This window comes from Rhamphochromis sp. 'chilingali' (genome assembly GCF_963969265.1).
Source record: "Rhamphochromis sp. 'chilingali' genome assembly, chromosome: 4".
Lineage (NCBI taxonomy): Eukaryota > Metazoa > Chordata > Actinopteri > Cichliformes > Cichlidae > Rhamphochromis > Rhamphochromis sp. 'chilingali'.
The window spans coordinates 17,673,897-17,700,684 of NC_137948.1; the positions used below are offsets into that span (position 1 = coordinate 17,673,897).

Sequence of the window (26,788 nt, forward strand, 5' to 3'; positions counted from 1 at the left end):
AAGAGGCATGCAGTGTATGTTTCAGTTGTTTAAAAACCACAGCATATATAAAATAAAAGATCTCAAAAAATATGTGTGTCAGCATTCAAAACGAAATGAGACATGAGCATAAGTGTCCTACACCCACACCTCTCTTTGATGTGTTTTCACCCACATAGGATATTACCCTTAATGATCTCCTGATAGGAATCCCCCCCTACATGCAGCGGTGCAGACAGCAGGAAGTGTGAGTAAAGCATGTAACTTATACACCAACGCATAAAAACATTAAGACCAGATAAAGTTTTGTGTGTTACTTGCCCTACAAATAGATAAAAGGTGCAAACACACTGGAAATAATATCAACATTAACTGGATGGAACAGAGGAATGGAAACCTGCTGATTTTGCAGTAACTCAGATAGCTCACAGTCATCTTTGTGAAGAAGAAAGAAGTTTATGCTATACCTGGAATAAAGTCATGTTTCTACTGCTGAGTATGCTGCCCCCTTTTTTAACGGCTGCATTTGAGTGACCACTGGTTCATTAATGCATGTCAGCGTGTGAGCAGTCACATTTAACGGCCTTTATCAGGTGAGGCAACCCTTAATGCTATCAGTACACAAACACATATTGTTGTGTTATGCACTGCCCACATGCTGACACAGATATACACAAAGAAGCTTGCAAATCCTTTAGCTAAACCAGTTATATTTGCCACACCAAACAGGTTCGGTAGAAGGTAGCCTCTGTTTGAATACAGTGGTGTAACGAATCAGAGGAACAGACGGATAAAGAGCAGGAATCTGAACTGTCAGAACCTGTGGGCAGAGAAAGTTATTTGAGTTACACAGCTTTTTCACATGCATTCAATCACTTTCAGTGTTTCTCCTTCTACAGAGCAGTGTGTGCATTTGCACAACTCCAAGTGTCAGCTTTGAAACCCACAACAAACCAACAAAAGTTTTGTTTAACTTGCATTGCTTCACACTTACCTCTCCCTGCTTTGTTTAGCTCTGATAAACGGTCTGCAAGCCCTGCAGGGGAGGTTTCACAGGTAACCTGCTGAAGCGTGTCAAAGCATGCTACAATCAGGTTCTGAGAACTGGGATGTCACTGTGGGCTTGAACCATGTGAATTAGATTCCTTTCACTTCCCTCACTGTAAAAGTAGAGTTTTTAGAACAGATAACATGAGACAGCTAAATCGAATTTCTGTGGAACTTGACAGAAAAAAAAGCTCGATGTCCTTATTTCACTTGGCCCAGAGTGGGACTGTTGCTGCAGTGTTCAAAACTGGTTCTTCCAGTTTTTTTCCAAGTAGTTGCAAAGTTTCAGTGTACGAAATGTATCTGAAGAGTTGTAGCATAGCAGTTATTCATGGGAACACATAAATACTTAAAAATGATTCTAATTATGATTATGTATGTGTTAAGTCAGTGTTCTCCCTAGTTTTGGATTTTTTTCCCTTTATTTAACAGCACCTGTAATAATAGCGGTAACACTTAAAGGGAAATGAGGGCAGTTTAGATTTTAATCAGAGACCCAGAAACATTTCCTATGTTGTCATTATGTTTTCTATATTTAATGAGAGGGCAAGGCTTTGTGATGAAATAAGAAAAATTCAGTTGATATCATCCGTTTATATTTGTTGGTTCATCACTAACACAACATGAACCTTGAACTATAATCACGACTACCGATGTCGTATATTGAGATTCACAGAATACAATGAAATGTGATAAAGATCTCTGCACCAGCTCATCTGAAGCGGCACACATCTGCATGTATTCTGTATGTGTTCACGCGCACACACTATCTGTGCAAATGTGCAAGAGTGAGCAAGAGAGAAGAAGAGAGAGGGAATGTAAGGGGGAGAGACAGTTCAGGCTAAGACCAACCCCCGAAGCTGATGCATGTTTCAGCTAAGGTCGCACTTCACTCCCTCTGCCTCGTCAGTTTGACTGTGACTTACTTGGTGTGCTTGTCTGGATTCTGATGACTGAACAGCAAATGAAGTGCAGGATAAAAGTAATACTACAACATTTCCCAGGTAATTTCTTTCGTTCTTTCTTTGTGTTTCCCATGTCTGATTCAAAATTTGACAATATTGTTACCATTTTTTCTTTAGACACTTTGTTTTAGTTGAAGTTGAAGTTAAGGCTTGTTTATACAGTTTAGAACACAGGCTTTATATTTTCCTGATTTGCGTAAAAATGTATTTGTAACATCTTAACCTTGCTTTTTTTTTTTTTTTTGTATTTTTTTTTTTGCCAAAATATCTTAACTAACATTTATAGATATTTCTCTCTAAGTGATATACAGGGGAAAAAAAAACATTTTTCCAGGAAGTTTGAAATCTTTGAAAGAAAAAAAGTGCTTTAGTTATCGCATACAAATGCTCATAGTGACATCATTTGACACAGAAATCCTGGTATGCTTTTATAATCTTCATTCATACTTTTCTACATTATGTAAATCATGACTGTACAATGGAGAGAGCCGACACACAGACACTATGCTCATGTTGCATTCATTTCCCAAATTCTTGCCAGTGAGCTAAATGAGTTCAAGCCTCCAGAACATTTGTTAAATGTTAACACATGACTCAAGAAAAAGGGGGGAAAAATCCTTCACACAAAAAGAGACTGAAAAGAATGTAAACTTAATCACCCCTGACTGTATCCAGCCTAATGGCTAAATCCATCAGTGTATTTATATTGGAATTGGCCAATGGCGTAAACTTCAGACGTGCTGTTTCTGTATTAAACTTTGAGGGTTTAAAGTAGATTTGCATATGTGAAGTTAGCTTCAAACACACGTCATGTACACAATGAAAATGAGCTGCATGTGTGTCAAATCAAACGCACACAGTGTGATGGTTCTTGTCTAACAACCTTAGAGTAACTGGCATTTAGTTTATACACAGCTGCAAAACCTAAATGTCCGTCTGACATTAAATTTACCCCTCTGCTCTCTGCATCTTATTCAGCCCAGCACACACAAACAGCAATAGTTACTTTCTCTCATCTGTTTTAGTGAATAACAAGAGGTCAAGCCTAAGTTAAATGAAATTGAATATGCATTCATACTTGCCTGTACATGTATCTGTCAGACGATGCAGCAATAGATTTCATATGTTCAGCCTACACTTTGGTTTCTTTGGATTCATCAGATTTGATGCGCTCAATCTTTTTGGGCCAAATGTCAGATTATGGAACCAGTAAATATCCACTTTAATATGTACATTTAAAACTGTGACAATTTTAAGCAGTTATTTTCAATTTCACTGATTCTGCATTTCATCTTGCCATCATTTTTATGCTCTATTCTCATGTCTTTTTGCAGTGCATGTCTAAGCTCTCTAACCAGGCAGAGCTCAAAACCACCCTCTGCTGGCAAAAAGGGGCAAAGAAAACATCTGAGGATCCTGGAGGATTACACTGTATATGCTGCATGTAATCCCTCTATGTATTGAAAGGGCTCTGGCATTTTCTGTGAGAGTGGGTATCCATTTGATAAATTCTTCACCGCTCCTACTACTGAAAGCATATCATCAAAGATGACTTTGTAGCTACTGAGTGCACACAGAATAGAAGAAAAGCAACATCAGGCATGGAGGCTTTAAATTCTTCCAGTAGAGTGACTTCAGCTTCACCCCCCACCTCCACTACTCCCTCATGTTCATGCTACCTGCAGTTCTTCTGTGAATACCAGAACAAATCTGTCATTGAAAAGCATTACAACTACACTGAGAAGCTGAGCAACCGTGATAGGCTCAAACCTGAAAGCATTGCCTTACTGGTGGTGTGTGTCCTCATCATCCTGGAGAACACTGTGGTTCTGCTTGCCATTTGGAGGAATAAAAAGTTCCACCTGCCCATGTATTACCTGCTGGGAAACCTGACTCTGTCAGACTTGCTGGCTGGTATTGCCTACATGGTCAATATCCTCCTATCGGGAAAAAATACTTTAAAACTGACACCAGTGATGTGGTTCCTCCGGGAGGGAGGGGTCTTTATCACTCTGGCTGCCTCTATAATTAGTCTACTAGCCATTGCGATTGAACGCCATGTCACTATGGTGACCATGAGGCCGTATCATGGGGCAAAGCGGGGACGCATGTTGGCACTAATTGGTGCGAGCTGGGCCGTGGCAGGGTTTTTGGGAATCCTCCCAATATTGGGATGGAACTGCATCCGCAGACTGGACCAGTGTTCAACGGTGCTCCCGCTTTATGCCAAAAGCTACATTCTGTGCTGTGTGTCTGTTTTCAGCGCTGTGCTCTTGGCCATCGTGGTGCTTTATGTGCGTGTTTTCCGCATCGTCCGCACCAACACACAGCGCCAGCGGCTCGGCTTGTCAGGCAGCATAAGGAAGGGCTTAGCCAGGAAGTCAGAGAAGTACATTGCTCTCCTCAAGACAGTCACCATTGTCTTGGGAGTCTTCATCGCTTGTTGGCTGCCCCTTTTCATTCTCCTCCTGATAGATTTTTCCTGCCCCATCCGTGGATGCTCTGTGCTCTACAAGGCTGAGTACTTCCTGGGAGTAGCCATTATCAACTCGCTCCTCAACCCCATCATCTACACACTGACCAGTAAGGACATGAGGAGGGCCATTCTGAGGCTCCTCTGTCGGCCGTGTCTAATGACGTCGGATGGGCAGGTGAAGAAGATTGGGATGCCATTCCTGGAGTGCAGTTTCAGTAAAACTGAGGTGGCCTCCCAGAAGTTAGAACCGGGTCTGGAGACCACCATTTCGTCTGGAAATGTCATCACCACTCCATCTACAATTAAAGCCCTATACCCCAAACTTTTCAAGTCATAAAGACTTTGACTGACTGTGTCCAAAATGTGTAAATGGGTTTCCCGCTCAATAGAGGATATGTAGCACATACACTATTGAGAAACAGTTCTGTGGTTTTTTTTTTCAAAGAGACAAAGAAAGGGGGGCGTATGAAAGACGATGACTCACCTTTGACAGTGTGGCGCAGTTATGGCAATATAACTGAATCACCGAATTTCATTTTGATGAAGCATACCAAACCAGAGAGCAAAGGATGTATTTCAAATGTGAACACGCAATGGTTTTTATGTATATGATGCTAGCAATATGTCTCCTTTATTAATTTGCACTGACATATGCAACCTTGGACTCAATTATTTTCCTGGGCTTCTGTATTTTGTGTGAAGCTTAGAAGGATGCTTCTGTAAACTCAAAGAGTGAAAGACTGAAAACTATGTACTTGCTGGAATAATATGGAGGCTAACGTTTCTCCTCTTGCAGTTTCTTAAGTGCCTTAAAGTCAGAATTAAAACTCCTAACAGTTACAGTGTGTAATCTGCAGACACCTGGATTTCGCTGGTTCGAAGACTGATCGTGTGCTAGATTTGCACGCGTAGATGTTTGGTTACACATATCTGTGTATGTGATGCAAAGGAATTAAGTTGACAGGAAAGAGGTGGCACCCTTCTTGAAATTACTGAATGCTGAATGCAAATAAAGTATGTGGGAGAGGAGGTGCGGAATTAAAACCCCCTGACAGTTTTGAAATGACAGATGGTTAACCTATCTGCGGTAGACGTGGAAAGTTGTTGGGGTCGTGTCCAGTTTTTTTGAAATGTCAGCCTGACATCTGCAGTAAAAACTGCTGCATTTACAAAATGTCAGCATACTTAGCATGGGATTAACTGAAAGATAATGTTACAAGTAATGTTTACTTTCCACTGGCTGACAGCTTAACTCCAACTGAAACCAAATCAGCTGCAGTTGCATCATGTCAAGGCTTTACATTGCAGCTTGTGAAGAAGACAACCTTAGGAAAACGTTCATTCAGCTGCATCACAATTTTTATGGATTAAAATATTTCTGCCTTTGTAAGTTACAGATCATTCTAATCTGGTATAAATTTACCGAGCAATTGTTTCAGTGCTTCCTTTCATCGTTCATCAAGTTAACAGAACATTTCAGTTAAAGGTACTGAATGATTTTTTTTCTTACGTCATTCAAGACTTTAATTGATTAAATGAGGTTGTGGGTTTTTTGTACTAAAATGTATGTAGTGAACTTGATGTATTTGTGAGCATATTTTATATATCTCTATTGTAAATTATATATATATTTTGTAACAAGAAAACGTTAGCAAAATTTGTGTTTCTTTTCATAAAAGAAATAAAGTGTTTCTCTAAAACATTCCAATGGGTTTTCAATTTATTTTCACTGTTAGTACCCTGCAGCATTCTTAAGTGCATCAGTGTGTATTACTGTGTTAGTGTAGCTGTGGTTAAGCGAAGAAGTATCGCAGGAAGTCAGCCTCCCTCATTTCACATCTGGTAATGGCATTGACCTATATACTTCAACTTTAGCCCGTCTCAGTATGGCTTAACCTCCACACAATGCCTCTTTTAAATAAATACTTCTTAACCAGTGGTTAAGAGTTACTATCACCTCACACTAATCTGGCCTCCACATTGCCAGTCATAGTTAACAGCCGTGTAATCTCTCTACATGTTATGTATCCAGTTAAGCTACAATGGAAAGATACTGATTGATTTGCAGAAAACTAAAAGAAGCTGCTAAATGGTTTTTCAGTTGTTGTTGTTGTTGTTGTTGTTGTTGTTTTGTCAGGCCACTGTTAAAAAAAAAGTCAATAATGCAAAGCACGTCTAGTGTGACAGACAGCAGATTTTTTTCATGTGATTTTAACTGTCTTTGCCCTAAAGGCATTCTGCAGTCAACCATAAACCCGTCTTCCAGGGGTTTGCTGTATCCACTGTGCCTGCTGGCAGAGGTCATCAAGTCAGGGAATCTTTCCTGTCCTCCAGCTTGATTTTTACTGCAGCAGACTCAACTGTTCGAAGTCATGACCACCAGTGACTTATAAATAAAAGAAGTTGGTATGTGGTTTTTCAGGGTTTTTTTTAAATGTCACACCACTGTTAGAAATAAGCTGTCAATAACGCCCAGCACACCAAGTGTAATAGTGCACCCAATGTAACCTTTAATAAACACTGAACAGTAAGTTTTTGTTTTGTTTGTTTGTTTGTTTTCCTGTCAACCAGTGATTAAGAATGACTATCGCCTCACTCTCACTGGCCCTTCACATCGACTATAGTTAAAATAAGGAAAAATTACACAGCTGTTATGTATCCAGCTAATTTAGCTCCTATAGCAAGAAAACTGTTTAGTGCCTGCATTTATGTCTACATTTGTCTTATAATACTGCCAAAGTTACAGTTATGAAGACATGGTTTTTAATGCTAACATGCAAATCTGGTAAAGACTGTTGGTTGATTTGCATGAAGCTAAAAGAAGCTGTTAAGTTCTTCACTTGTTTTTCAGTTGTTGTTTTTTTTTGTCAGGCCACTGTTAAAAAATGTCAACAATGCAAAGCATGCCTAGTGTGATAGATAGCAGATATGTTCTTGTGATTTTTACTTTCTGTGGCCTATAGACATAAGCCCTTCCTGATGGTGCTAGAATAACTCTGATATGATTTGTACAGTGCAGGTGTTCCTCCAGATGTTTGCTCTATCCATGAGAACTGTGCCTCCTGGCAGAGGTCAACAAGTCAGAGAATCTTTCCTGTACTCTGGCTTCCATTCTGCTGCAACAAACTCAGCTGTTATAAGTTAAGACCCTTGATAGTCCCTTGATGCCACAGGCACAAATGAAAAACCTGTACTTTTCCTTGCTCTAGCAGAATTTGGGAAATTACAGAGCTGGGGAACTGATAGTCCAAGTGTGAGTGCACTCTTAACCAACACTTGGACTATCGGTGTATAGGAAGCATCCATCTAGAAGAGCAGTTTGGTGCCTCAAGGCTTACTTCAGCTTTTTCCTCTGATTGGATCTTTACGCAGACACACAACAGAGTCTTGGGGGAACTCTAAGTGGTGTATGAATCATGACTTGTCATTTCATATCTAGGATTTGCCAGTCCTTTCAGCGTTAAGGTGTATAGATGGAATGTTATCATGGACTGCTTGATGTGATGACTGGTGAACTGTGGTTGCAGAGCAACAGGGCTTAAATGTCTTGGTTATATTATGGCAGCTCGTTCCACGGGAGTAAACTCAAAAGTGAATGTTTATGCTTGCAGTCTCACAGTTAGCTTTTGGTGCCACCTTTTGGCTTTTAGGCAGAACATCAAATTCTGTGACCTGAATTACGTGTTTTGGAAGGAGGGGAAAAAAACCTTAGTGGTGTGTCAGCACTGCAAACAGATTCCTCCCAAGCTCCTGTGCTATGTAGGAGTCATTCATGTTTTAAAGCAGAACTGCAGGAACATTATAACCATGTCTCTAGAGCACACACCATTATGTCTGAGCAACATAGTGATCGTTAAACAATGCCAGTTTAGTAATTTCCTGCTGGGGTTTCAACAATTACTCATACAGTTTTAAAGCAGTGTTACTGCATTATTCTAGTTATTTTCTCATAATGAGATCCCTTTTTAAGTTGCTAAAATAAGTACCTGTTTTGCAGTTTTATCCTCTATATGGTATTTATAACAGATTTTGATTGACGTTAATGCTGCAGTTTTTGGCTCCCTGCCAAAAATTTGCCCAGCTTTTCCTTCGTTTTAAGAATTCCTTCTCAATAAAAGCCCCCTCCCACGGGGAGCGTTTGTCTGCCATTAGTAATAAACAGAGGCGGGCCAACGCTTTGGTGGCGAGCTCTTATTGTGAAGGCGAGATGAGGCCGGTACAATGCTTAGTCACGCTGAGTTACAGCTTTCCCCTCCTTTCTGTGTGGCTCGGCAGACCGCGATGGAGGAATTGTTCTAGACTACGGTAATTCTCTGTTATTCCAAATTTAAGGAGCCATTAGTGATTAATGTCAGTTGTTTGGACATATCTGGATTTTGTGCGGGCGGGTTAGCAAGAATATATTTTGATACCGCTTTGTTAGCACGTTTGTTACGAGCTCGGCTCACAGCCATTACTCTACTGTCTATTATTAGGAGCCTATTTTGCTGTCAGCTCTGTTTCCGAAACGTTTGACTTGTTGTTTTGATGGGGATTACGGCTCTTTCATCGTGAGACCTTCTGAGTTCACCGTCGTTGCAAACCCACCAGAAACCTGCAGCCGATTTTTCTTGCTCTCCTCTACCTTTGCATGCCAGGTCTGTGGATTATTTTTGTTTTACAAACGCAAGCTCAGAAATGATCCTCGTAGAGGACACACGGTGGCTTTTTGTGTGCTCTTCATGTCAGGTAAATGGCGCGGAAATCCAAGTCCATCAGGGTTTATGTAAAGGACTGGCTTCACTTCTGGGTCATGTTTTGGTACATCCAGTTCCACTGTTTGCTCGGTGAAGAGTTCACGATGAGTCACCGAAGAGAGCTGGTTGCCAAAATGCCCGAGAAACGCGCTGGACTCTGTACTTGTGTTTGTTTCACTTCTGGCTCGATTGCGTTTGCTGACTTTGTAGCATAAAATAAAAATCGCTGACACAGCTGTAGGTGTAGCTCAGATCAAACTGTTAAACTTGTAGAGTCCCTCCAGTTGTTGTAAGACACCCAAGACCTGTAGGCCTGAAGGGTGGCACGCAAACCGACGTGCGGGGTCTCTGTCAGGGGTGAGTGTGCATCTTTATTACTGTGCTGTTGATGAGCCAACTTTCTTGTCAAGATTAGGGTTGCAGTGGAAGATTTTTAGCAGCATCAGCATAAATCGCTGGTTTATCGTTCACGTTCGTCTTTTAAAGATGTATACTGGACATTTTCAGTTTCTGTTTGAGTTCGTCCTTTAGTAAGGATTTACTGCTGCCAACTCCTTGAAACTTCCTTGTTTAGTGTCACCGTCGAGTGACAGTTTAATTGCACTTCTAGAACCTGTAATGAACAAGTTTTTTCATGTTAGAGGAGTAAAACCCTCCAGATGTTTGCTAGGAGTCATTTGGCTTATGGCATGTGAAATTTCAGGATTTCCCACATGTGTAGGTTATAAAATGTCTTAACAATAAATGTTATCATAATACGTGCAGTGTTTGTCAGCTGATTCATCAATTGATTGATTCAACAACAGATACTGTCTTTAGAGTGGCTTGGACCCAGTTATACCTGTCGCATTCATCATACCCAAAAACGTGTTTTTATTATTGATGAAATGTCAGAGAAATGCAGCAGGTATAGTGTGGGACTTGGAGAGCTTGTTTGTCAGTGAGTCGTTTCTGTCTGCTGTGGAAAGTGGGCGAGTTGAGCAATATGTTCTCCTGTGAAACTATTTCACCCAGAATCCTGGAAGGGGGGAGGCACAGCAGTAAATGTGAATTGCGGTGTGTTTCATATTACAGCGAGCTTAACTGGCTGACTTCCTCATGACGAGTTCCATCATGGTCACTGACGTGTTCCCATTTGTTGGTAAGATGAAAAACTCTCAAACTGAGTTTGGGTTTTTTTCCCCCTTAATCTTTAATGATTGCAAAGAACACGGTAACCTATTTGCAGATTGGAAAGCTACTAGGTCATAGAACCTGGCCTTTTGTTTTGCGTCCTTTTATCAATGCTTCACGTAACGATCAGTGTGCGTGTGTGTTTGTGTTGGTGTGTATACACAACTCACGGGTGCTTTGTTATATAACCAAACCCTCACAGCAGCATTGTTGCTGAGTAATTCAGACTCTTCCTGATCAGAGGGCTCCAGACAGACATTAACCACATGTTTCTTGTATTGTACGTCAATGTTGCAGGCAGTTCATATTCTGAAAAGAAGAAGTGGGATTGGAATAAAAATGAAGGCATTAAATTTTCAACTTAATGGGTTCAACGTAGTGGATCTGATCCCACATATTACCTGTAGAAGTATTTGTTTGTAAGCCAGTCTGCAGAGCCAGAGCCCTCTCCTCCTCCTGGATTACTCCGATAAAAGTACCTCTTGACTCTGATTAAAAGATTGTTTTGTTTTCTTAGCCTAATTTGGTTTAAACATGTCTGGAAGATGCTGCAATGGATGTACTTGGATTCTGCTGTTGGTTTGAACAAACTGTTCCCTCTGTTCAAACCCCCAGTGGATTGGCAACAGGGCAGAGCAAGAGCACACTTACTCATGCTGGCCTGTTAAATTAAAGCCTAATTTAAGTCACGGCGTTGTCCTTCAAAATGAGCAGCACTCCCTAGCTGCTGCTTACACACTCACTTACACTTACTTGCTGTTTTGCTTATATTGTTAGCCTCTCTATGTGGACGTTTTTTACTTTTAAAAGTACTGAAAGTAATAGGTAGGATTCCAGGCACTTGAGTTCCTCACCAACAGTTTTTCTTTTGCGTGTTTCACTTCACCCTGTCTTTTATCAGCTGTGCACACTACCTGTGTGTGAAGCGATGCCAGATAAGGAGAAACTATCATGACAAATGAAAACGCATTAGGCTACGTCCACACTAGCCCGGATAGATTTGAAAACGGCGTCCACACTAGCATTTTCAGTCATTTTCACGCAAAAGCAAGTGAGAACTAAAGAATTTGAAGAAAAGCTATCCGGAGCATGTACAAACTGATATTAATCTTTTTTAGGGCTGTCAAAGTTGAGAGCAATCAAAACAACTGCTGTATAATGCACTCGGCTATCTTTGTTTAATTGCTCACATGACTGCATCACATGACTAAAATGCGTCATCGTTTTAGAAAGTCTGCGTTTTCGAGTGTCCACACTGCGACGGGACAGCTCCGTTTTGAAATGTATGTGTTTTCGAGAGCGTTTTCAAAATGCTGCGTTTTTTCTTGAGGAAAACGCCGTCTCAGTGTGGACGGGAGGTCAAAGCGGAGAGAAAACGCTGCGTTTTCAAAACACATTAGTGTGGACGTAGCCTGACTTTGCATCTGCCCTACTTAAGAGCACCTGTTGGATAAGCCCTTACAGCTATTGTAGTACTCCCTTTGTTTTTTAAATTGTCTTGGATTGCAAACAGAATTAGTAAAGCAATGTTTTAAATCAAGCCTGATAAGTATTTTTCGTTACTCAAATACAGTGTATTAAATAAACACTGTTCCTGGATTGGTACCCAGTACCAACACATACCTTATTATTGTATGTTGAGTTGAGGTAATCGTGTCGTATCAGAACTGGGGTAAAAAACAAAACAAAACTGGATCCGTGCATCAGTATTGGCGACTGATAGAGAGAACTAGAGTTTGGGACTCATAAAAGCAGAAGATGGTTTTTGTTTTTTGTTTTTTTAATGAGCTGCATAGTCATCGTTACAAAGACAAAGCCTTGACTGTAAGTGGAGTGCATGAGGAAGAATGACAGAGAATTATGTGTCACTGCATTGATAAAGTTTTGTTGTATGAGTTCATAGGTAAAGAATAGTGCTGAATCACTCGCTATGCAAGGCATTGATGTACGTATGTAGACCGAGCAGAGAAGCAGAGTTTATCAGTATGAAACAAACACATGCTCTCTCTCTTTCTCTCCCCAGCTGTCAGCTGAACCAACTGCTTCTTAGTAAGTAAACAAACAAATAGGTGGGCATCCTCAAGGAAGGCTTCTCCAGAGAAAACAACGAAACACCGCTACCACTTCATTCCTAAAGGCTCAACTGCCTCACCTAGAGTCTCGGACTCTGAATAGCTCTTTTGAAGACAGCTTTGATTATTACTTTTTGTAACAAAGCAATAGATTTTATTTTATTTTTTTATCACTGTGCAAGATTGATCTGCACAGTTTGTGAATCTGGCACAGCTCTTGAGTTGTTTGATTGAAGACTTTTTGAGCAGTCAAAATATATTTGATTAGAAGGCTCAGAGGAAGACAAGATAACAGAGACGTACTGCAAACTGACTGTTTATATTGCTGGGTATGATTAATACGTTTCTGCTGAAATAATAGAGAAGTGGAAAGGAAAGCAACTGTGTTGCCAACACAAACAACTGATCTGAGTCTGGAGCAGTTCTTACTTTGCCTGCTATTCTCTAACTCTTTCTCTGAAAAGTTAACCTTCAAACAAAACCAGAGGGACCCTTAATTCAAGGCATTTTAATTATGTTGGAACTGCAGCATATATTAGTACATGCAGCCATGAGTGGCAGCCTTGCATTCAACGCTCTAGTAATGCCATAATGGGGCGAATGGCTGGACTGAAGTACTGAACATAGCAAGGAAATCCCCATGTTTTTATAAACCAGACATAACTCTTTTACTCATAGAAAAGTCAGGAGGGCCTGGAGCTTTCTGTTTGGCTGTCTACCAAATTCCTCAAATTAAATTCTTTTATTTCGACCCATGCCTGCATGTGGTGCAAGGATGCCCCATAACGCCGTCCACTGTTCTTGAGAAGGCGACCAAAGAGGAGGAGAAAGGGTAGGAAATGACGGAGTGTTTGACAGAATACAAAGCGCTGGTGACTCCGTCCACGCGCAATGGTCACCGCGTCTTCAGCTACACGCTCGAGAGCCACACGTCAGCCGCCTTCGCCATCATGAACGAGCTGCGGCTGGAGCGGCAGCTGTGCGACGTCACGCTACGCGTGCGCTACAAGGACCTGGAGGCGGTGGACTTTGTGGCTCACAAGGTGGTGTTGGCCTCCTCGTCCCCGGTCTTCAGGGCCATGTTCACCAACGGCCTGAAGGAGTGCGGTATGGAGTTGGTGCCCATCGAAGGAATTCACCCCAAGGTTAGTCTGTTTTATCCTTGCCTGAATGTTTTGTTTGATTTGTACTCATTTAAATGTAGCTGTAGTATTGTGTTTATTTGTTGACTTCCGAATAACTAAATGGGAATCGAGTTACTCCTCTTTCAGCATAAACCGGCCTCACATTATTACAAGGAAAATCCAGTATGTATGGGAATTGTAACTTTAAAACCAAGCTGTATACCACAATGGGCTTTTCCAGCATTGTTAGAAAAAAATGGCTCCACTCCCACAAAAATCCTGCACTGCTTTAAAGTGAAACAGAAAGTCAGAATTGCTTTAAAACCATACTCAGATGATCATACCTTTATAGATAACACCATCCACTGTTTTTCTTTATCATTTATCTTTGTACAAGTGCAATTAAAAGTCAAAACTAAATGAATATCAGCCTTACATCACACTGATTATTAACCAAATGGGTTATTCCAAGCATCTTGGAGGGTTTGCTACGATGCCTGCCCTTTTTAGTTGCTCTGTAGGACTCCTCCTTGTTGCTATATGACTGCATATTTGGATTTTACATTTTCTACATCACACTTTATGATTGTTAATGTCTTTATCTGAAGTGCTTAAAACATTTTTACAATACATGTAATTTATATTCGGAAAATGTGTGTACCCATGGATTGAGTGCATTTCTCTCTTTTCTTTTCTTTTTTTAATCTTTTTTTCCATGAGCAAATAATATGTTCAAAGTAATTATGAGTCATATGTAAAAGTGCATAAATATTTTTCTATGGTACTCAGGACTGAAGTTCCACCTTTTTAAAAAGTAAGCTCTCTCTCTGTAAAACAGGTATGCACAGTGGCTAAACAGTTTTATCTTGACTTCCTCTACTTGCGTTGGGTGTTTACTGAGCTCACATAGAGTGTGATCGAAACAATATCTATGACGTGATAGCTTGTGAGATGCTAATCTGGGTTCCTTCCTTCCAGAATTTAGCATAGCATTAAATAATTTTTCTCTCCAGCTTCTCTCGCTCTAATTTTCTCATCTGTGCACTGACCTCCCACAGTCCAACCCCTTACGTTGTGTCTTTTCACCATTTCAGGTAATGGACAGACTGATAGAGTTTGCCTACACAGCCAGCATCTCTGTGGGTGAGAAGTGTGTCATCCATGTGATGAATGGTGCTGTCATGTACCAGATAGACAGCGTGGTCAAGGCCTGCTGTGATTTCCTCGTCCAGCAGCTTGACCCCAGCAACGCTATTGGCATTGCCAGCTTTGCAGAGCAGATCGGTTGCACAGAGCTCCACCAGAAGGCCAGAGAATACATCTACATGAACTTCAGCCAGGTAAGGCTTAAATAGCATCTCGAATGAAAGCATTTTCGTTAGAATCACTGAACTGCATTGTTGGGCTGCACATGAAGTTGGAGCCACTCCTTGTAATTGTTTTTTCCTAATTTGTGGCGCTTAAGTAATGATTTTGTAACTTAGATATCAAGAATTAAACATTCTACAAATCTGTTCAAGTTTTTGGGGCAGGAAATCTGTGTGTAAAGTGTTTTGAGGTCTGAGTAAACAATGTTTCACTTGCTGCATTGTGGTTTCTTCTGGTGGGTTCAAGCTATGAGTCCACTGGCAGACTCATAGCTTGAATTCTCTTCACAAGAAGGCCAAGAGAATTCAAGCTATGAGTCACGATGACTTGTGAGTATCTATGTGGGTTTACTGGTGGCTGAAGCATAACTGACTGCAAAAGATGATGATACAACACAGTACAAGAAATGAAAGGACAGTTAATATTTCTCCCTCATAAGGAGATAAGATCAAGGGTAGGTCCAGCTTATGACAAAGACGTGTCACATGTCTGTCTGTGAGGTTAAAACCTATAAATGGTATAATATTCAATACATGCCTGCTCACCAGAGATTTGACTTTTTAAATATATTGTGGCTGTCAGGGTAGGAAACCAGTTTTCCTTTGTTAGAAAGAGATTATTTGTTGCAAGAGTTTGTTTTGTCCTCACTGTTATGTTATAATTGATCAAAATAAGCAAAAACCAACTGATAAAGATTACATGATTGATCCATAATTTAAAATAAATCTGTTTGTATTTGGAACAGACTGTGCACAGTTTAATTGATCCAGCAGTTACTTTAGGTAAGAAAATTAGATGAGAATTTGCTGCTGGTCTAGATTCCATTCAGTCATATATGTCTGGATTTTGGACTTATGCAGCTGTCATTAGCTGTCTGGAAACTTTTAGCTCAGAAATATTAATCAGTTGTTTGAAAAATCTTTCCAGTTGTTGTATTTACTCACACCAGGTACTTTATTCTTTAACAACACGTGTATCATAAAAAGTTACTTTAAATCTGTACTCCTGCTTTCCAGGTAGCAACCCAAGAGGAATTCTTCAACTTGTCCCACTGCCAGCTGGTCAACCTGATCAGCCGCGACGAGCTCAACGTGCGCTGTGAGTCCGAAGTCTTCCAGGCATGCGTGGCCTGGGTGCGATATGACCGGGAGAACAGGCGACCGTATGTCCAAGCCTTACTCCAGGCTGTCCGCTGCCATTCCCTCACCCCCAACTTCCTGCAGACCCAACTTCAGTCTCTGGACTGGGACCCACAGTGTAAAGACTACCTGGCTCAGATCTTCCAGGACCTCACCCTCCACAAACCCACCAAAGTGATTTCTTGCAGAACTCCCAAGGTGCCGCAGCTCATCTACACAGCAGGGGGTTATTTCCGTCAGTCGCTCAGCTACCTGGAGGCTTACAACCCTTGCACGGGAACCTGGCTGAGGCTTGCCGACCTGCAGGTACCCCGAAGCGGCCTGGCCGCCTGTGTGATCAGTGGGCTTTTCTATGCTGTTGGTGGAAGAAACAACGCGCCTGATGGTAACATGGACTCAAACGCTTTAGACTGTTACAATCCTATGAACAACTGCTGGCTGCCGTGTGCACCCATGAGCGTGCCCAGGAACCGAATCGGAGTCGGGGTCATCGATGGCATGGTATATGCAGTTGGTGGATCACATGGGTGCATTCATCATAATAGTGTGGAAAGGTAAGTCAAGTTGGCTAATAATGGAAGATGGTATTACTTTTATTACACAGACCAATTCTGCCTATTTTGAATTTATTCTTTTATCAATTATGTGTGTTTGAATGTAGAAAGAAAACCAGCAGTCTTTTACTGGTTGAATAGTTAAGTAACAATTACAGTATGTGGTCAGCACAGGTCATTTTAATGAAAGGCTTATGGTTGTGTCTGTCAAGAGAAGTAATCGGGTAACTTCCTGGAAACATTTTACTTCCTGCAATTTATTTTTAGATCACACAAAGCTTCTGTGAGGGTGTTTGAGTCTACAGGGAAATATTTTTGTAATATTAAACTTAGTGACAATTGAAAAGAGAAACAAGACACCTTTTGTTTCTCTCTCAATCTAAGATTGGCACGAAATGCTTGTACGAACATTGTTATATGACCAGATCAAGAAGAACTAATACTCATTCTTTCTCAGATTGCTTAACATCTTGAGATAATCCTGCCGGATGCATCTTTTAATCCACACCTGTGAAACGGCAGCTTTGTTTAGGTGCTTTCTGGTGTTGGGTATGAACAGTGACTTAACAACATACATTTTAATAAATAATAACAAAAAGGGAAGCGGAGAGCCCATCAAGTCCCATGAGAAATATCCGAGGTGCCGTATTGGCCTTGCTCTGACTAACCTTGACATAAACCTGCCCCAGATTTTTCACTGCTACCCATTTAAAACTGGGATTACGTACATTTTAATTCAAGGCAGAAACTTTACCCAAAAGTTGGCTTTGTTCCTAAAATAGAAGATCTTACGCAGGTAGCCCACAGTCTCGGTGAAAGAGGAACATGTCCAGCCAGTCTGAACAATCATGTAACATCCGAAAGCACATATGACGCACTGTAGCACAACGGCTAACCACAGATACTGAGGAATGAAACTAATGAATCTGTGGAGCAGACTCCTGGCAGTGGTTCATTCATTGGGATGATTAGTTACAAGAGTTGGTTACATTTGCGATTTAGAAACCCGATAAGTAAACTGACTAATGTTATTAGTTGGCAAAAAGAAAACGGGAATTTAAAGCTCGGAAATATAGCGATAATTACTTTCTTTTCAAACTATGTAGCCTTCTTAGTTTGTGTTGGTTCTCCACAGGTATGATCCAGAACAGGATCAGTGGCAGCTGGTAGCCCCGATGTTAACACGACGTATCGGTGTGGGTGTGGCGGTCATCAACCGGCTGCTCTACGCTGTGGGGGGGTTCGACGGGACCAACCGGCTCAGTTCCTGTGAGTGCTACAACCCTGAGAAGGATGAGTGGAAGACCATGGCTCCGATGAACACGGTCCGCTCCGGAGCTGGTAAGAAGGAATTGTAAAGCTGCCTCCTAATGATGAAAAACGTTTCTGAAAAACAATCAATTTACACAACTGCCCGTGCAGTTTTCCACCTGTGATTTGTAAAGATTTGCAAGACTTCCTGCCCCTGCAGACCTTCCTGTTTTTGCTAGGTAGACCCAAGCAGTACTTAAACCAGACAGCAAGGGCAGCTTAATAGTGAGGCAAAGCAAATAAACAAAGATTTCAGGTAAAAAGCAACATTTCTCAAAAAAAAAGAAAAAACAATTGAGAAATTAGACAGAACCTATAATAATCTTGCAGTAGAGTGTATATGGAAAAAGTGAAGCCAAAATATCTAGGCATTTTATTGACGTCTTTTGGCAAGCTTTGAGATGTGAAATCCAACTGGACTCTGGGAAGAAACTAGTTACCTCAGCAGTTATTACTCATATCTAGAGAACAGACCCAAGACTTTGGCAGGAAGTCTTTATGTATGGATGCTTATTAGTACTCTTATTGTTACTACTTTCCATATTTTGGTGTAAAATAAACAGAAGCGTGACTGTGGCCCCTTTTGTCAAATTGGTAAGCTTAGTTTTGTGTTACTTTTTTAACTTCTGCGATAAGTTATAAAAGGAAGAAGGTGTGTTTTGTAACGTGCATCTGGGGTTAACGACTGGTAACAGGTCTGACCATGTCAACACTGGTTATCGCTCTGTCCACAGTTTTGAACAGCGTGTCCTGTCAACCGTGACCAAAAAACTCTCATATTTTAACAATCAAATGCTGTTACTTGAAACCTGTGTGAAATTCAGTGATTGTGTGGGTCAGTCAAACTTCGATATCATGTAAATCATGTATCTGTTTGTAAAAAGACTTCCATTTGAATAGAAATCTAAGTGAAAATGGCCCTAAGCGACTTTTTTCTGTGATCTCAGTGAACTTTCCTCATGACTTATTAGGGCTCAATCGCTAGTTTCAGCTCAGACTAAATCAAACATACAGAGATCCAGAGATAACTCCTCACTTCTGGTTTCAAAACATACCGATGGAGACGGTAAAAATGCTCAGGTTGAGGTTTTGAAACTGGACTTCCCAAACCAATGAGTGTCATTGCTCTGGCAGCATCCATCTTCTAAACTGTGTGTGATAGGATAAAGGTGTCCATGAGATATTTTGGCTTTGCTACAGTGGGCAAAATCTGCTATGTTGTCAGTCTCTGCACAGAGTCAATAAACAAGAAGCACTCCGAGCACAATCCCCCCCCACCCAAGCACCTCACCATTTGGGCACTATTTAAATTTTAAGGGATTAGTATTGTGTTTTGTATTCATTCATTTTTATTTATTTTTTTTGGATTTCGTTAGTTTTCAATTTGCTTAAAAAAAATAATGTTTGTAGTGCAGTAGAAATTAAATGTTGACAATAAAAACATAGGTCAGAAGTCCAAAGAAAATTTTATCTTTAAAATCTCCATTGATCATACCTTATATGATTAAATGTTTTAAATAGCTCTATGACCTCCAGATCTGTGTGTTGACCTTGAAGAGGTCAAATTTGACATGATAATTAAAATCTTTATGCTGGTACTTCATATATGTTGACACACCACATTTGTAAGTAGGGCTGCACGATTTTGCATAAAATGAGAATCACGATTTTTTTTTTTTTTTTTTTTTTTTTTTGCTTAGAATTGAGATCACGATTCTCTCACGATTTTCTTTTCCAGTATAAATATTTATTGCACTTATTAACTGCACATCAACTTCGTAACAGTTGAGACTGAACATAAAAACAATAAATAAACATAAAAATAACAAATGTCTCACATTTTGTTGTTGCCACAAAATGTTGTACTGCTTGAAATTCCATCTCCACCGTTCCTCGACACTGCGTGTATAGAGCAGGTAGTGCAACAATAGAAAAATAGTTGCGGGACGGCACTCGTTTGTCTAGGGTGTTGATCATTTTCCTAAATCCCTCGTTTTGCACAGTGTTGATGGGAGCCATATCTTTGGTCAGGTGATAAGTGATAGCCTCCGTAATTTCTTTGTGCCTGCGGGAGTTCGACGGGTATAGGGAAGCGCTGTATAAGGTTCCCATTATTGATGTTTGGGTGGTTGACCGGGACGGATTTTCTCCAGTCACTTTCTCGTCATCCCTGACGTGCTCTCCGTTGTTTTTTCCCTGCCAATTTTAGCAGCCAGCTTCTGTGTCACGTGGTATAAGGCTCCGCCCTTGTCATTTGTTGAGCAGGAAGAGTGAGCGCTTGTTTTCATGCAGATTACGTCCCGGATCAAAATGCGGTACAGTCATCGTCTTTTTTTTTTCTTTTTTTTTTTAAATTGTTGTCATTTGGAAATAAGATCGCACATAAGTATAAATTGAGATTGCGATTTTCTAACGATTAATCGTGCAGCCCTATTTGTAAGGATCATAGTTTCTAAGTTATAAGGATTCTTTCTTTTCTTTTTCTTTTTTTCTCTTCTTTTTTTTTTTTTTTTTTTTTTTTTTTTTTTTAAGCAAATAAATCATTATGTTGACCTTTTAAGATCATGGTGGATGTAAGCCAAATTTGAATGGATTGGTAACATTTTACAACCCTCACACAAGTGTTAAAATAAACACAACCTCCTTGGCAGAGGCAATGATTTTTCTTAATCAAGAAACGCATTAAAGAAAAAACAAAACACTTATGTGGGGAGTGTGTATGCCTTTCTTTGTGTGTCCTTAAATACATGGTTGGCCTGGAGTTTTAATTGTATTTTCCTTTTTTTTTTCTTTTTTTTATGATGGCAGTCAAAACAAAGCTACCTGTGACCGTAGCGTAGACGTTACTCTTTTCTTCAGCCAGTTCTGGCATGTGCTTACATGTGTCTGCCCACATTTAGTTTGAATAAATGAAACAGTTGACCTTTTCTTTTAGGCGTGTGTGCACTTGGCAATCAGATCTTTGTGATGGGCGGATACGACGGCACCAACCAGCTGAACACGGTGGAGCGCTATGATGTAGAAACCGATACGTGGAGCTTTGCTGCCTCCATGAGGCACAGACGCAGTGCTCTGGGAGTCACTGCGCTGCATGGACGCATCTATGTGTTGGGTGAGTAATGTAGCTCGTAGAAGCCTGCTGAGAAAAAAGCAACGATTTGATTTACAAAATATGTTTTAATTATTATACCGATATCAATGCAATTATTTTGTTCACCTCCCACATTTACAATCATTGGGTGTGAGCCAGTACTCATTTAGGTCACGAGCACCACACCACAGCATTTCATTCAGGTTGAGGTTTGGACTTTGGGATATTACAACACCTTCATTGTTTACTTTTTCAGCCATTCTTTAGTAGCTTTGCTACTGTTCTCGCGATCATTGGCCTGTTGCATGACCTCGTTTTGGCCAAATTTCAGCTGTCAGGCAGATGGCCTCACACTTGACTCTAGAATACTTTGGTAAACAGTACTTTGGTCTTGTGGCTGTAAAACATGCCCATATCATAACGCCTTCACCACCATGGACGGTTGTCTTGTGGTTTGTTCAATTGCGTCTTTGCAGGTTTGTTTGTTTGTTTTTATTTAGTTTTTTTGGTTTTCACACACTGCTTCTGCGTTTCAGTTTGTGTTAAATAAATAATGCCAGAGTGTGTAATATGTCATGTGATGTTGTGTTTACCTAGGAAGTCAAAATTAGAAACAGGGTGTGCTTTCTTTTTAATGTGTCTGCGTATTAAAACTCTTTGTAGTGTAACCGTTAAGTGTTTAGATGTATTTTGCAAGGCATGATTAACCTTGGGTAACTTGTTCAGTTTTTGTGACTATAAAATGTAAATATTTAAGTTTTTATGAGTCACAGTAGCAATAACTAACTCCTATTTACTCACTCCACTTAGTGTTTGTTATCCATAGCTCAGATCTGTGCTGTGCTTACAGGAGGTTACGATGGCAGCACTTTCCTCGACAGTGTGGAGTGTTACGACCCAGAGCAGGACACTTGGTCAGAGGTGACCCACATGACTTCAGGCCGCAGCGGCGTGGGAGTGGCTGTCACCATGGAGCCCTGCCAAAAGGATTTATTGCAGTGTCAGGCATGTGACGGTGGAAGAACCAGTGGCAAGGCGGACCCTTCGGCAAATGCACGCGAAGATCTGAGCAGGACCCGATCCACACACTGACACGCATCTCAAAACTGACCTGTGAAAACTGGTCCTTTAAATTGAGTATCGTTATAAGATCCAGACAGTCTAGCTTTGTGCTCCAACGCGGCATTTGAAGCCCTCAGCTAGATCATCATTTGTAAAGTTCAAGTAAAGGGCTCCATAGTAAAAAGGCCACTTTACTGGCCCGATGAGTCATCAGGGGCTCTTTATTGCATTTAAAGAGCAAACTAAATCTGATAGGTGAAGGAAATACTTCAAGCGATCGATTATGTAAACAAAACGTTGTGTGTGTGTGTGTGTGTGTGTGTGTGTGTGTGTGTGTGTGTGTGTGTGTGCGCGTAGCAATCAAAGTGCCATTACAATGCCTGTGGGCATTATCACTATGTCGGTATATTCTCCTGAGGTGCTTGTGTGGGAAGGCACAGGCTGAGTCACTGTGTGGAAATTAGTGTTAACCCAGAGAGCCACAAGATGAAGATCGTACAGTGGGCCTCATGCAAGAGCTTGTTTGACGTGCTTATACAGACCATCTTAATTCAGTCCAATAGTTCTTTACAAAATCACAATCTGCACATTAAAAAAGAATACATAAATAAATAAAGAAGAAGAATTTAAGCTCCTGATGTTGGATATATCCAGTACTAGCAGTCCAAAAAAACTGTGTAGTAACAGGTTTTTGATATAGCACAGGAACCATTATTTCCCTCCTGTTTATTGTATATGACAGTTATTTGCTGTTATTTTTAGTAGTAATGTACATGTTTAAACTCACCATCTGTTTAGAACTCATTTTTTTGCAAATAATCTATTTTTATTTAAAGTGGACATCCTGTATGACGCCTGTGAAGGCACGCGGAAGATATTTAAATCGGTTGTTGTTGATCTAAGCTGAAGACAGATTCTGCAGCTCCAGAGCTCTTATCCCACCTTAAATATTTTCAAGAACATTTTGGATTACTGGATCACACACAAGAATATACCTGTGATATAAAAGAGGGTTTTCAAGCAAGCTGGCAAGGTGGTTCCAGTTTTAAATCCAAGAACAAACGGCCTGTGCGAGGCATTTGGTGTTGGTGTGATCCCTCGCCTGCAACACCAACCATGACGTGTGCTATTAGATTCCAAGAAGAAATACTTTGGCCTTTCTTACATGACTACCTGAGGCTCTGCTGCAGGTTTATTTTGGTAGGCACGGCTAAAACTAGCAGTCCTGCAGTAAATCCAGCTTTCACAGTGGGTTTCTACTGTTTTGTTGCCTTTTAGTGATCTTACTGGGGCAAAATAATAAACGCCTGTCACTTTGGTGCATAACACTTCCACAGAATCACCACCTTTTTATGGAACCACTTAATCAGAAATTACAACCTTCATGAAGGTAGGATTTATTGCAGGATGTCATATTATAGAGCATTACATCTAGTTAAGTGTGTATAATCATAAACTGGCAGCTGAGTTTCTGTTCCTTCAACTGCAGTCATTATGCAGCTGTACGGGTGTGGGGGAAAATGTGCATGCACCTGCCAAATTGTATAAATTGTCATCTCAGATTATGGTAGAAAGGATCTGCTTTAAGCAAGTGGTTCTTGCATGAGGCCCACTGTGACAAATTCAAGTGTTGATACAAGAGTCTGCATAGTAACAAATGTGTTCTTTAACTGATTGCATAAAATGTGAAACTTTAGTAAAATACTGAGCGATGCTTCTTCTCGGGCTCCACGATTGTCGTCCAGTGGGATCGGTGTGCAAAGCGCCAACAGAATGAAGAAATTAGTTTAGGCTGTGTTTAGAGGAATCAATACTGTAGCATTTAAACGGCCTGAATTGAAACATCTCACTATTTGCAGACAGAAATGAGACCCTCCCGCGCGCAGTAAACAATTTTTTTGGGATTTTCACATCCTTGAGACCTCAGACACAAATGACCATGTTTGTGCATTCGTGTTCAAATATTGTATACTAATGATTAAAAAAAAAAGGGGGGGGGGGGGGAACTTGCTTAAAAAATGTATTTGTAACAGCGGTTTAAGCTACAAATGTTTTTAAGTGATGTTTTGTACATTGATATTCTACAAAGTCTTGTACAGGAATTCAGAGCTCACTTTTTTATTTATTTGTTCAGGTCCTTTGTGATTTTTCTTCTTCCTCTAAACTGACATCAGCTTTGTATTAAATTGGACTCTGGTGTAGTGTTTTAATAACTAGCATGCATTGTAACAAACTAGGAATGCCTGTTAATGCAGATTTTGGATGTTTGTTTAAAAAAAACGCAAAAAAAATAAAACAAAAAAAGAGAAACCGACGCTTCACCTTGAAAGGGACCTTTCCCCCCCTGTCCAGTGTTTGGATTAGAGATGAAAATATTTAAAAGCATCTGCTTTGTACATTTCTCCCCCCAAGCAAGACCTACCCTGTACAGTAATGCACTGTTAATTAAAATGTGTTTATTGCACTGCTGTAGTCATGTAATAATTTTAGTTCTGATAGTTGCTGGGTTGTGTGTGTTTTGTTTGTTTTTTTTCCTGTTTTTTATTCTTGATGTTACGTTCATTTGTGCTGTTTTCAAATCACTAGTGGCCACTAGAGGGAGCTAATGCGCCTTCATATCTTCTTGTATTTTATTTCTACATTTACCCTAAAATAAAGTTACCAATTTACGCTTTTTGCTAAAGATGGATGCTCCCTGCCCACTTTGATAGGTACATCTGATTAACTACTTATTAATGCAACTATCTAATCATACGATCACGTGTCAGCGTCCCACTACATTCGGGCATGAACACATGGTCTGCGTGGCCTATTGAAGTTCAAAGTGAATGTCATCAAGATGATTCTAAGTGACTCTGAATGTGGTGTGGCTGTTGGGGCCAGGCGAGTTTTTTTTAGAAACTGCAGATGTGCTGGGATATCCCCCAACACAACCACCTTTAGCGTTTACACGGAATACAGCAAAAAAGAGGAAATGTCAAATTAGCAGGAAAAAACACTTTTTGATGCAGTAACTAATTTAGCACTTGTTACAACCAAGATATGCAGAAGAGTATCTTTAGTAGAAGCGAAATGTTGAAGCAGATGGGAACAAGAGCAGAAACCCACATCATTTCTCCTCTCTTGCTCTGATGATTCTTAATTTCTGCTGCAAAATTTGTGTGGTGGGGTCAGAATCTCATGTAAGCAAGCAATCCTGCTTTCTATTTATGTTCAGGCTGCTCGTGATGGTGAAGTGTATACTTTGAGCCCCAACTGAGCATCATTTAAACTCCACATCCTACCCATGCGTTCTTTCTGACCATGTCCATCTCTTAATGACCAAAGTGTACCCATTTTCGACATTATCCTGATTTTAGTGGAATAACCTGTAGGATGTTGAGCTTAAATAGTCTCAAACCAGTTTCCTGAAAATGACAATGAGTTTGCAATTCTCTGATGGCCTCGGCAGTCACCAGACCTCAATCTAATAAGGCATCTTTGGAATGTGGTGGAACCGGAGATTCATATCATGGACGTGCAGCTGACAGTGAAGGTGTGATCAATAAGGACCCAAATGCCTGAGTAATGTTTTTGAATCTATGCCATGAAGGATTAGGACATGGCAAAAAGAGCTTCAGCCCAGTATGAGCAAGATGCACCTAATAAAGTGTGCGTGTAGATACTAGTGTGCAAAGTCTCATTTTTATGATCTTTCTAGTGTGTTTTTCAGTGAGTCAAAAGCAGGTATGTCATTTACCGACCACCCATGATACCTCCCAACACATCTAATTTCCTGGCTAAACCCAGCAGGTGGATAAGGTAGACCACTGTTTACACTACCGAGAAGTATTGTGTGGGCTTACAAGAGTATTAAGACTTGGCAAACACAGGCCTAAAAAACACAGACTTAAAAAAGAATCTTTGAAGATATACAGTTGCGTCATCAGTTTCTCGTTGGAAGAAAATATCTTTCAAATATTGCAGATGGAAATTTAAGCAGTTAATAGGCCTCTAAACTTTTCTGCTTAACACCCGACGTCAGATTGTAATAAGAAATGCACGTCAAACACAGGAGGATGATAACTTTGTGATTCAGTTTGGGCGGAAAGAAAGTCACTGCGGTAACTTCCTCTCTTCCCTTCTTCTCCCGAATATTACCACAGCATGAGTTTACAAAAATGTCAAGGTTACGCAACACTAATCGAGGTGTGGCTGAAAAATAAGGAGGCTGTTCCTGCTTTGTCTTGCGTGAGACCAGGAGCATTATTTAATAACCATGCCTTCTTATCATTTGAAAGTCATACGATAACAGACCACGTGCTTGCATTCTGATGGGTTTATGGGTTGTTGATTGTTAGGACCGGTATCTTGTATTGTGATAGGTGAAGAAATGTCCGCTTATACACTTTGATCTATTAACTCACCTTCTACACATTGAAGAAATCTTCTGTTCAAGTTTTAGCATTCACTCTCTCCTAGTTTTCCTGAAAGTAAAAATGGGTCTGGAGTCTTATGGGTTAATTTCATATAAAGCCTCATTTTAAATTATTGCTAGGGGCGCAAATATACACTAATTGCAGTAATCACATTAACTACGTATAGATTACTTGAAGTGTGCCTCTGTAAAGTCAGCGCTCACATGCGTTGAACATGCTCGCTGACAGTGGTTTTATTTTGAAAGCCTCGCTTGTTTGTGCCGCGTGATTTCT

At 40.4% G+C, this 26,788-nt stretch overlaps 2 protein-coding genes across 3 annotated transcripts; both read left to right on the top strand.

Moving 5' to 3' along the window:
* The first annotated feature begins 1,877 nt into the window (after nucleotides 1-1,877).
* s1pr5b (sphingosine-1-phosphate receptor 5b) lies at nucleotides 1,878-4,938 on the top strand. Its single transcript, XM_080879618.1, has 2 exons — nucleotides 1,878-2,030; nucleotides 3,326-4,938. Exon 2 carries the CDS (start codon nucleotides 3,593-3,595, stop codon nucleotides 4,802-4,804), a length of 1,212 nt encoding a protein of 403 aa, XP_080735744.1. The 5' UTR covers nucleotides 1,878-2,030; nucleotides 3,326-3,592; the 3' UTR covers nucleotides 4,805-4,938.
* A 3,730-nt stretch (nucleotides 4,939-8,668) lies between these two features.
* Nucleotides 8,669-24,139, top strand: keap1b (kelch-like ECH-associated protein 1b). Of its 2 annotated transcripts, none has more exons than XM_080880888.1 (7): nucleotides 8,669-8,772; nucleotides 12,400-13,593; nucleotides 14,667-14,912; nucleotides 15,957-16,633; nucleotides 17,769-17,974; nucleotides 20,880-21,056; nucleotides 21,886-24,139. In XM_080880888.1, exons 2-7 carry the CDS (start codon nucleotides 13,288-13,290, stop codon nucleotides 22,125-22,127), a joined length of 1,854 nt encoding a protein of 617 aa, XP_080737014.1. In that variant the 5' UTR covers nucleotides 8,669-8,772; nucleotides 12,400-13,287; the 3' UTR covers nucleotides 22,128-24,139. The 2 variants fall into 2 exon arrangements, with proteins under 2 accessions (XP_080737014.1, XP_080737015.1); XM_080880889.1 differs by lacking the exon at nucleotides 8,669-8,772 and adding an exon at nucleotides 8,829-9,104.
* Nucleotides 24,140-26,788: the final 2,649 nt, after the last annotated feature.

Bases quoted from the DNA above. Each gene is read 5' to 3' on its own strand.
- s1pr5b (XM_080879618.1), top strand. From the start codon at position 3,593: ATGGAGGCTTTAAATTCTTCCAGTAGAGTGACTTCAGCTTCACCCCCC.
- keap1b (XM_080880888.1), top strand. From the start codon at position 13,288: ATGACGGAGTGTTTGACAGAATACAAAGCGCTGGTGACTCCGTCCACG. The intron at 13,594-14,666 runs GTTAGTCTGTTT...TCACCATTTCAG, and splicing joins TCGAAGGAATTCACCCCAAG to GTAATGGACAGACTGATAGA. The intron at 16,634-17,768 runs GTAAGTCAAGTT...GGTTCTCCACAG, and splicing joins CATCATAATAGTGTGGAAAG to GTATGATCCAGAACAGGATC.